An 11,823-nucleotide genomic window follows, 5' to 3' on the forward strand; every position below is an offset into this window, starting at 1 on the left:
TACCATATTTTCATAGTAATGAAGCTGATAGAAATGAACCTATTTTTTGAAAAATTGTGTTTTACACTAAACGAGAGTTAAAGTTTAAAGATATATTTTGTTGATTTCAGATTCAGGACCAAATGTAGTGTAACTTCTGAAAAAAATCCCTATTTTGTGAAGAATTTTGTTTTCCCCTACTGCTTCTTCATTAAATATTATTGTAGTGTTGTATAATCCCAGTTTCAATTTATTGTCATCAGCAAACACACTTAAATATTTGAATTCAAATATTGAAACTAATTCGGATTGTGGATACTACCATGAGATTATTTTGATGACAGTCATCATCAAAATGATTGTTATGGATTTCTCACCATACATTTTTTCTCCTTTATATTGACGTAGCTTTTCAAGTCACCATCCCCCAGATAGGCTTTACAAACATTCCCCAGATTAGCTTTGGATATTACATATCCTCATATTTTAAACTAAAAACCCAAGTGCAGACAGAAACATTTTTAAAGTTCCTTATATTCATTTATACATTATCTTACATATGGCTTGCAAATTGTATTGCTTTAAAAAATAGTAGTAAGATATATATATATTTAAATTTAAAAAATTAATTCATCTATATCTATCCATTTAGTGTATTTTATGCTCTTTTTTGAATTTTCATTTAAAAATGCAAATATGATCAAAAGTTTTCTATGCCATCAATTGTTGGTACAATTTATTTAAACCTATTCTCTTTTTTACTACGGTGCTTCTGCAACAGCTCTTAACTGCATTATAAAGATTGTTTTTTTTACTATTCATTTTAATTTACAACAGTAAACTTTTGAAACATAAGCATTTATGTTTTGCCGGGACCAATTTATGTAATCAACTTTTTCCTTTAATTGCCCATAACAAATGATAATTTGCTATCAGTATGTACTGTTTAAAATCAATGTGTCAGTTTTTAGAGAAATTAATAAGCTGAAGCTGCTATTAAGTGGTATAAAACTTGTGTAATTTTAGAAATACTTCTAAGATTGCAACTCCTTGCTCATTTTTTTATTAATATGTATTATAAACTAAAGTATTGCAGAGTTTACTTTCCAGTAGCGATTTAGATTTATCCCACTCCCTTTCCTTCCTATTTAGATATAAGAAAAACTGTAAAAGAGTATCTGTAATAACCTTAAGCAGAACTCATTAATTAGAAAACTGGACTCCCCATTCTCATCGTTTCCACTGGTATAACCCAGATCCATTTACATTCTATTTACTTTTTTTCTTTAAATGAAAGTAGCTGTAGATTATTTTATAATAAAGATAATACAAATTCTGTTTCACAGTGTCAGGCCTCCAAAAAAATCTTGGAAGAATATATCTAACTTATCTGGTGGTGAAAAAACATTATCATCGTTAGCGCTTGTATTTGCATTACATTATTACAAGCCTACACCATTGTACGTAATGGATGAAATCGATGCTGCTTTGGATTTTAAGAATGTGTCTATTGTTGGTCATTACATTAAGGTTAATATTTTTAATTTTATTATTGTATAAATGTACATAAGATAAATCATAAAAAAATTTTTTGACTATTAAATTTTAAAAGTTTAATTTTTTTTAAAGTTTAAAGTTTTTAAAAGTTTAAGTTTAATTTTTTTAGTAGTTACAAGTTGTAGAGTGAAAGATATTTTGTGTAGTTTTTTTAAGTATTACTAGGTATTACGCTAGTAATTCTTATTCTCTTTCACTCATTTTATGTCTTTGTAGTCCCTGCTGAATTACAAGAGTAATAGCAGCTAATATAAGTTAAAGATCTTCGTAAAAGAATTTTAAGTTCAAAATAAATAAATAGTTTATTCCCTATATAAAAACTGATATCTGATTTACAGTGAATATTCATGGGAAAAAATCAGTACTTTTAAGTATTATTTCTGCAGATTTTTTAAGTTGTTTTTCTCTATTGTGCAAAAGCAGTCAGTATACAGAGTAATAGTAATTTATTGTTGGTTATAGCCATTTCTTGGTTTTTATTTTTTTTTACTTGTATTTCAAAACCCCATATGAAAAATATTAACTTTTCACACCCTAATAGTATTCTCACAATAATGTCATTTTCAATTCCTTTATAAGAAGCTGTTATGTGGTTGAGGAACATAATAACAACCATAAAACTACCATGTTTCATTTTTTATTTCTATAGTAAAAAACCTGCAACTAAAAAATAGAGCAATTATTACTCCTCCATTTAAAATTTGGCAGTTAGGATATATTTGCTGTTGTTTTATATTTATTATTTAATATGTTGACCAACATGCTTGCCATCCTCTGGGTAACAGTGGATCCTTCTAACTTGCTGTGTCTGCAATTCTGTATTCTCATACTTCTTATCCCCTTAATTGTTGAGGGTTAAGACCTAAGTTCTCTTGTTACACTATAGCATTCAGTAAGGTTCAGTATTTATTATTACAATTTTTGGGATGAGATAAGAGATGAGTGAAATTTTATTTTTAAAAGAATTTACTTTTTATTTACTTACTTTAATGTGATGGTTTATTGTTATTATGGAATTTTTCTTATTGTTGAAATTGTAATAATAAATAGAAACTCTGCAGCATTTGAAACATTAATACAACTTACTGAGGTTCTTGTAATCTATTATCATGTGTTGCAACTAGATGTACATTTTAAAATTGAATCTATTGTAAGAAGAAATGAGGATTTTTTGTGTATGCATAACAAGTTAAAAGTTGTATTTATAATGAGCTCATTTTAAAAAGCATGGTCATATTTTTCTACTACAATACATTTGTTTTACATGTTTATTCTGTTACAATTAATGAATTTTCAGAGAAATGTTTTTTTAAATTTTTATCGAAATATTTGGGTTATTGTGAGGCTGTTAAAGTTTTTGGTTCATTTCACCTCTCTTTTTTCTGTTTAGCTTCCAGAACCACTCACCGTAAGGTATTACTTCAGAGGATGATATGTATGAATATAAACAAAGTGTAATCTTATACAGTCTCAGGTTACCATTCCTGAGATGTGTGGTTAGTTTAAATCCAACCACCAAAAACACTGGTATCTATGATCTAGTATTCCAATCTGTATAAAAGTAACTGGCTCTTCTAGGATTTGAACCTTAGAACTCTCGAATTTGAAATCGGTTGATTTGCAATGATGAGTTCACCACTAGACCAACCTGGATCATTTCACCTGAAAATATTTAAAATACCATCTTTTTGTTGGGTGGGCTGTCTTGATTGATGAAAGGTCTTGCGTTAATTGCATCTGGTGCAATGATTTTTTTCTAAATCATAATCTTATTTAGTTCCTTATACACAGAGTATTCAATGATCATTAGTAATTTTAAAAAAAATACTGAAATTCAAGTAAGAATTACCACAGATTACATCATTGTTTACCTTGTTTACAAGGTAAAAAGCATTCAGTGACACAGCAAAAACATTCTTGAACATAACTGTAGCGATTCAATTTATCTCAATACAGCAATTCTTAACTTGTAAATATTTCTGTCAAATGTAAGATGCATAAAGAAAAAAAAATAGAAAAAATTTTTTAAATTCAAAAACAAAACACCATTTCAACATGGGAAAGTGCAAGTAAAAATTACTTAGCAGTAAATTTGTTAATATTTTTTAGTTGGTAAACCAAATAAATTACTAATCATCACTGATAGCATCGCTTGACACAGCATAAAGCTTATTTTGTAAAGTATGCATTTATGCATAACATTATCACTGACCATCATGGTGGATAAGTAATATCGCTGCCTTTCATGAAGAGGGCTCTGGATTTGAATCCTGACTTGAAATTTTTTAATACTCTTAAGTATCCATCTACTATAAAGTGACTAACTGGGTGTGAATCTACTGCTTGCTTAGAGAGTAAATAAATATTTCATTGTATTATTTCAGATTGTGTAACTTGTATATTATTATAGTCTTTTAAAGAACAATAAATGCAGTTATAATATCATATAGATATCTTGAATTAAATGGAAGTATAACACTAATAGTAGTGTACAAATCATAGAATTAAGTTATTATTATAAATTCATTTCATTGTTTATGCGTACCTGTAAAATATCCTTAAATTTTTGTAAAGTTATTTTTTTTACATTGTATTTTGGTAGATAAATTTATTACCTTTGATAAAAATATAAAAGATAGATGTTAATTAAAACAAATAGAGAACAGATTTCAGATTACAGAACTAATTTCCAGCATGATGTGGAGTATTAATGGTGTTAAAAAAAAGATTAAAATGAGAGGAAAAACACCACTTAGTTTAGTATGTACTTTACTGAAGTTCAGAATTGCAAACTGGGTTTAGTTAATTTCATAGTTTCAGTACTTTTTTTAATTCCCATGAATTCATGTTTAATCATCTGCCCGGCCCTATTTATAGTTTTTATATGAATTTTAGTGATTTTTTTTAATATTTCTTCTTTTTATTGATTGGGAGTTAAGACATAGCAGACTGATATGATATGTATTGTTAAAATTATACACTCATTAGTTCTTGTAGAGTTATATGTTGAAAATTTATTTTACTTGTGGGGAATATTGGGTTTGCTATACTCAGACCTCATTGTTTGTTTGTTGTTTTTTTTAGTATTGTTACTGTTTGAGAATCTTTAATGGTAATTATTCTTCATTGAAGTTCTCTTTTATTTATTTTTTTATGACCACATAGGATTACTTTAGTCAGTCCATTATCCAAGTCCCTTCGATGGGACTGTTTGGGTCTTGTGGTCCTCCCAGTACTTTTTCATATGTTTCAATCTTGTGCTCTTTCTAGTATTTAAAATGTTCATTTTGTAAAGTAAATGGTTTTTTTCTGATTTTTTTGGTTAATTTTATCTTATCTTTGGTGTCTTTAGATGTAAGGCTAATTTCCTTCAGATCTTCTCTTATTTCTCTGATTCATCAGCATCCTGACTTGGTGCTTTTCGAGTTGAGATTGTACTGTACTGGCTGTTTCAAAAGTCTTGAATCTTGCATTCTCATATGTCCAAAGAATCCTAGTTTTCTCTTACACATGGTATCAGTGATGGGTTCTAACTCTTTGTATTTGACTTTATTGGGTGCAATATACCACTGTCCATCCTTCTGGTACTTTTTGTTGATTCAAGTTCTTCCAATTCTTCTTTTGATTTTCTGGAGTTTGTCTTTTTTGATTGTTTGTTCAGGTGGAAGAGTTTCTGCTGCATAAGTGGCTTCTGATTTTATAACTGTTGTAGTGTCTTACTATTTTTGTGTTTATTGATAGGCATTTTTTATTGTATGTATACCAGGTTAATTTTTTATCTTTAGCTAGTTTGTTTCTTTTTATTTGGATTGAGGTTTTTTCATTTAGGTTGATTGTTATTATTTCTCCGAGGTATTTAAATTGGATTACTATTTTGATTTTATTACCATTTATGTTTACTTCTTTTAATCATGTTGGTTTTTGGGGGATAATTTCTGTCTTTTCTTATGATATTTGGAGGCCAGTTTTATTTACAATATTTTGAAGATCTAATATCTGTTATTTAGCTTTGTCAGTGTAGTTTGTTAGCAGTGTCAAGTTATCAGCTAAACCAAGACAGTTTGTTTTGATTTTTTGGTTATTTTTACTTTTGGAGGCGCTTTTTAAGCCATTCCCTCATTATACTATTTCTAGAGTATAGTTGAATAATAGTTGTGAGACTCCATTGCCTTGGCACAATCCCTGTTATTTATAATAATAGCCTAAACATGTTGCTTTCCTTAAAGATTTTATTAAAACTAAAATTTATCAATCTCAAATGAAAACTGTATGGGAAAAGCAATCAGTCCATTTTTTAAAATATGGATTTTGACATTATCTGGTGGATGCTGAATGTAACTACATATTTATAGAGATGAAACTTTGAAATGTCAATCAGAGTCCATGATATAGCCACAGGCTTTAGGTTAGGCATATAAAGGAGAACAACAGTCAGAATCCATAATGTGATGTCCACCCATGAGTCAGCTGTTACATGTACATAACCTGTACAGTTTTAGCTTTTGTTTGTGAAGTATAGCTGTGCATCTTTGTGCTTTTAAGATATTTATGTGGTTTTTTTAGTTTAAAATAGAATCTATTTTATTTTATGAACATCAAGAAGTTGTTAATCCATCTGTTAAAGTGACAAGAAAGAGAAAGGTTTGTGGTCGTCTTTCTGAAGGAAGACTTTGTGCTTCCACATGTGAAACTGGTGAGCCTTGTGAATGTAAAAGACTTGATTGTTTTAATAATGTGAATTCTGATGAACAAAATATTATTATAATATATTTTAATTTTACTTTGTGATAGGCATAAACAATATGCACACCTAAGTGGTTTGATTGAAGTAAAAGATGTTTACAGGTGGAGACCACGAAAGGAAACTTACAGTCTCAAGTTGTATGATCATTCATAAATTATAAAGTTAGAATAATTAGGAAAAACAAATTAATTGAAATTTCTGTGTGTTATAAAGCATTTATTTCTTTACACAGGGTTACTAACCAAATGATCACTATTAAAACACTCTTGCTTCAACTAGTTTGGCCCACATTTACAAAAGAGGCTTACATAAAAATTGTGTCCATAAAAAAATTATTTTATATTTTCTAAAGTTCATGAATACCTATAGTCTCTTAAAGGCAGAAAATGATATACTATTCTCTCAAAAAGAGAAATAAAATTTATTTTTTCTGATGCATTAAATGTTAAAAATTTACATAAGTCTTTACAGAATTATTTCCTGATTTCCTAGTGTCATAGAAAAATATTTACAATGGAGTACAATGTAGGTTTCAAGAAAGATTCACGTTCTTTCTGTGATGAAATAAAAATTAAATTATTGACACCAGAATTTAATATACAAAATGATTGCACAGCTGAGAGAGAAATTAAAGCATTAACCATACAGAAAAATATCCATTTAAAAAAAGCAGCTAACTTTTAAAAGAAAAAACAATGCGCAAAATTATTTTCCAGAAAATCTTTAAACTCAGGTTCAGAATACGGTGCAATCTGCATTGACTTTATGAAAAATATGCAATGTAACATACTACAAATGTTGTTTACTATCGATGACAGTTATCTTTATTTATGTTTAATATTCATGTCTTAACAAATTCAGAAGTTATTTTCTATATTTATGATGAAACAGTGGCCAAAAGGGGTGCAGATGACTGCTCAATGCTCAATCAATTTTTTTACAATGTTTTTGATAAAAACATTAAAAATTTGTCAATGTTAATGGACAAAATAAAAATTACACCATGTTTAGATATTTACATTACTTGTGTGTTATAAAAAAAAAAGATTTGATGCGATTATTTTTTCAATAATAGGTCACAGTTTCATAGAATCAGATAAGTATAAGGGTGTCATAAATCAGAAAGGTTGTCTTGAAACTCCAGCCCAGTGGGTAGATCATATTGCTCATACCAGACAGAACTCATTGCTATTTAAAGTAGTACATTGTGACCAAACAGTACTTATGACTTGTTCACATTTTCTTAAACCCTAGTATAAGAAAAAAATCACCATCCATGAGCCAACAAATTCAAGAAATAAAATTTACTTGTGATAATTCTTAATGTGTGTTGCTCTGAAAAATTTATAACAATGCGTGGGAGTAATTTCACATAATAACTACTGCTTTGGTCAATAATTGTGATGGTGAATTAGGCGAACTTCAAAGATCATTCAGTAACTTACATTGTCAGTAAAAAAATTTAAGATATACAGCATTTAAAATGTTCTGTTCAGAAGATTCTCAAAAATATTTTCCAAGTTAGCTGTGCGACAGTAATTTATTTCTGAAAAGACTATAAGTTTTCATGTTCAGTGCTTCCAATTATCAGTCGGAATCCATACCATTTTGTTTTTATTTGAATTTAGCAAAAAAAAATTATTTACAATAGTTTGATTTCCCTAACGCAAGACATTATAATTATAAGGAAGATAAGTAATATCTTACTTATAGTGCTGGGTGAAAACTTAGATTGGCTTTAAAAACATTTTATGAAATTAAAGAATAAAAACAGGTATATTACCATTAAACTGAGAATTTTTCCAAAATAAAAATATATGACTGATTGTTCTTCCCTTTGTACAGTCTTCAAATGTTAAATTTGACTATTTTAAATTTAAAATTGTTATGCTTAATTTTAACAAGCAATTTTTTTATTTTTTTTTATAAATTGTTATTGAGAATTTGGATTTAAAACTTAAAAAAACTAATTATATGTGATAGTTACAGTAAGTAATATTACAAGATTTTAATTATTGTGTTCTTGTTACTACTATTTTTTTTATAACTTAATATATAAGAATATAAAAAATGAATACTCTTGAACAGTTAATTTAATTGAATTGACCACTTATGTATTTGTCGGTGGCTCAAAGGTTTTAATGATTTGCTAATTAAATAATATATTTAGATAGCAGTCTTAGGTTCAAAACCGTTTTACTTTTCTTGTACAGCGTAAATTATTCATGTTGTTACTATTCACTTTCATTGGTTTTTGTAATGCAGATTCTGTTAACTTTGTAAAAGTAAAAATTTGTTTTAATTTTAAAGAGATTTCATTTTAAGCAAAATATATGATCCAATATGGTAACCCCCTTATCATTTTTATTTATTTGGACCCGCTTTATATTAAAATAGAAGATTCTGTAAAACTTGTGTCATTTATACAGAATGTTACTGGTTAAGAGTGCTACTGAGTAATCAGCAAAATTTTAGATCTAGTAATTATGATTATTTAAGAATTATTAATATTAACGCAGGTATTTAGTATTATGATTTACTGAAATCATAGTACTATTAGGTACTGAAAATACTATGTATACTGTAAAGGAGTTTTTTTTTTTTTAGGAACGTACAAAAAATGCACAGTTCATAATAATATCATTGAGAGCAAATATGTTCGAATTGGCTGATCGTCTCATTGGTATATATAAAGTCAACAATTGTACAAAGTCGGTTACTATAAATCCTGGTCTATACTGTTTACCACCATATTATCATGGGCCTGTTACACAATCAAATGATGCTCCAAGTAATGGCACAACTGCTGCTTCTGCTACAGTTGATACTTCTTTTAATGATAATGTGGTACCTACAAAGACACTGGTATTAACTTCTTTTTTAGTCTTTAAGTATAATTTTAATAATATTTTTAAGAAATTAAAATTTTGAATTGTTGAAAATAATTGGCCATGTAAACGTTAAAAAAAATATTCCATTTAATTGTAGAGATGTTAGAATTATACAAGTAATACAGTTATTTGTTTTTATTCATATTTATGCAAATTAACAAACTTTACTCAGTTTAAAAAATGTGTTATACTAAATTATCAATTTTTTAAATTTATAATATAACAAACAGTTCATGAAAGTTATTTTCCTGTTATTTGTGTTACCACAGTACTTGGAATTATTACTTTACAAAGATTTAATTTTTTTCACTAAAATTTTTAATATATTATTTTATTAAGAGTTACTTGTTTGATGGTCAGCGATTAAAATGAAAGCAGCTTATAAATTTCATTTCTGATAGGAAATCTGAAATTTCATTAAAACTGTTAAAGATATAAAAGTTCATGCAGCCAAGTCTAGGTATAAGTGCATTTTGTGATGCTAATATCTGGTTACACTGTCAACAAAATTACAAAGTCCCTATCTTGGCCAAAACTTATGGTGTTAGCAGTCCTACTGTTTATTTGATCTCAGATTATTGGTTTCTACACCAAATCCTGCTGATAGATTGGCTTCAGAACTAATAGATATTGGACACAACCTGTAAAATTAGCATTTTTTCACCAGAAAATTAGAAAAATGTTTTTACTTTTATATATGTATATACATATCAAACTATAGTAGAGTCAATATTGTTCAGATTTTAATTTTACTTTCCTTTATAATGTGAACGAATTAACATGAAAATGTATTTCTGCTGAATGAATGTATTAACATTCTGCTAGTCAGAATGTTTAATATTCTATGAGATGTGTAATTAACCTAAATGTCATTTAATATACTGTTTAACTAATTTAATGTAAATTAAAAAGTAAATAGAGGAAATGATTATTAATAATTAGTTATCTGACATTACTTAATGTATACAGTTTACACAACAAATTACTCCATAGCTGGAATTGTTTAAAAATATTATGCCTTATCTTTATCTGGAAGGTTTTGAGTTTGAATACTTTTCATTTGCTACTAAATTCATATTATATCATGATAAAAGAGTCTCCTAATAGTTTATTGCCCAGGCGTTAATGCCCACAAACAAAAAAAAAAAAAATAGTTTATCACCTATAATTCTCTAAGTGAATAAGTAAATTGTATAAAAGCAATATTTGTTTTTGTTGCAAAATAAATTAGCTAGGTTATTTTTATGATATCCTGTGCCCCTTATTAATCAGTAGGACAATGTAATTTCTGTGAATTAAGCTGATTTCATTAAATATATATGATGAAATATAAAATGGTGATGGCAAGAACTGCATGCACACCCAATCTTTCTAAACTATTCAGTATTACTGCAATTTTACAGAATTTACTAAATTAATATTCATTTTTATGCTTATTGAATTGAACACTGGCAATTAGTTCCTATGTTTGATTTCCTTAATGCTGATATAGAAATTGATCTAAGAAATAAAATTAAATTACTCTGTTATGGAAATGGCTGAATCAACGGGATGTATTTAAAAATGTTATAATTCTCCATATAAATTGCTGGTAAACAGTTTTCTTAATAAGCTAGGCAAGTGAATGTGATTTTATAAAGATGAATAAACGTCCACAGCAATTTACAGCATCTGCCAAACATCAACAGACTAATAATTTTTTGTAAATTTCCTAGTTATACTTGTAAGCCCAACTTATCGATTATGGTGTAAAATATTGAGGTATGACTTATTATTATATTTGCATATATTTTTATATAAATATAAACATAATTTACATTCATGTCATCCTTTGAGTGTTAAATCTTTTCTCCAAATTACTGAATTCTGTTTTTATTATTATAACATTCATTACATGACGTATTTAATTTGTACTTTTATTTTTGCAGGTTAATCCAGTTATGCAAAATGATGTACAGTTAACTAAAACGGAATCACAAATTTGCAATGGATTATCAAATGCTGTAGATGATGATGAGTACAATCAGCCAAGTAAAATCAGAAGGATGTCACCTGATTGAATGCATAATATTATTGATATGATGTGTGCATAAAATGTATCCTTGACAGATACAGAATGTAAAAAAAAGAAGATTTTTGCTATATCTGCACTGCAATTGATGAAACAAATAAGCAACAACTTCATATTGAGTAATTCAGTGCAACAATTTAAAAATTATGTTGTGCAATGAAAATACAGTAATTCTCTGACAGTTTTGTATAGTCTGACAGTTTAGAGGAGTATAGTAGCCTTTATTTTATGTTTATAGTTATAAATTTATATAAGAAAAGAATATAAGTTAAAATATAAAATTACCTAATATTTGTGTTACTTTTACAGTTATTATCTTTATTGCCTTCAATTTTATTGATTTCAATAAATCATATTTGAATATCTTTATCTATTTTCATTGGATGATTTTTTTTATTTTCAATAGGTAAACATTTATGTTAATGAAATAGTATCTTAGTCATACATTAGCCCTAGTTTAAGGATGAGGGTGGCTCATATCACAGACAAACCTTTTACAGTAGTTCTTGTACAAAAACCATATTTCTTGCTACATCTATCTGGCTTCAACTTCATCCAAGGTGTTTCACCTCAAGAACTTT

General features: G+C 27.6%; 1 protein-coding gene across 1 annotated transcript in view; it reads left to right on the plus strand.

Annotated features, from left to right (window-relative positions):
- glu (structural maintenance of chromosomes 4-like protein gluon) overlaps positions 1–11,577 on the plus strand; it is a 142,031-nt gene extending 130,454 nt beyond the window's left edge. The window contains exons 21-23 of the mRNA XM_075376229.1: positions 1,326–1,509; positions 8,888–9,145; positions 11,100–11,577. Coding sequence (XP_075232344.1) covers positions 1,326–1,509; positions 8,888–9,145; positions 11,100–11,231 — 574 coding nt within the window. The 3' untranslated portion in view covers positions 11,232–11,577. The remainder of the gene's footprint in view (positions 1–1,325; positions 1,510–8,887; positions 9,146–11,099) is intronic.
- The last annotated feature ends 246 nt before the right edge of the window (positions 11,578–11,823 follow it).

Source organism: Lycorma delicatula, chromosome 1 (genome assembly GCF_047948215.1).
Source record: "Lycorma delicatula isolate Av1 chromosome 1, ASM4794821v1, whole genome shotgun sequence".
NCBI lineage: Eukaryota > Metazoa > Arthropoda > Insecta > Hemiptera > Fulgoridae > Lycorma > Lycorma delicatula.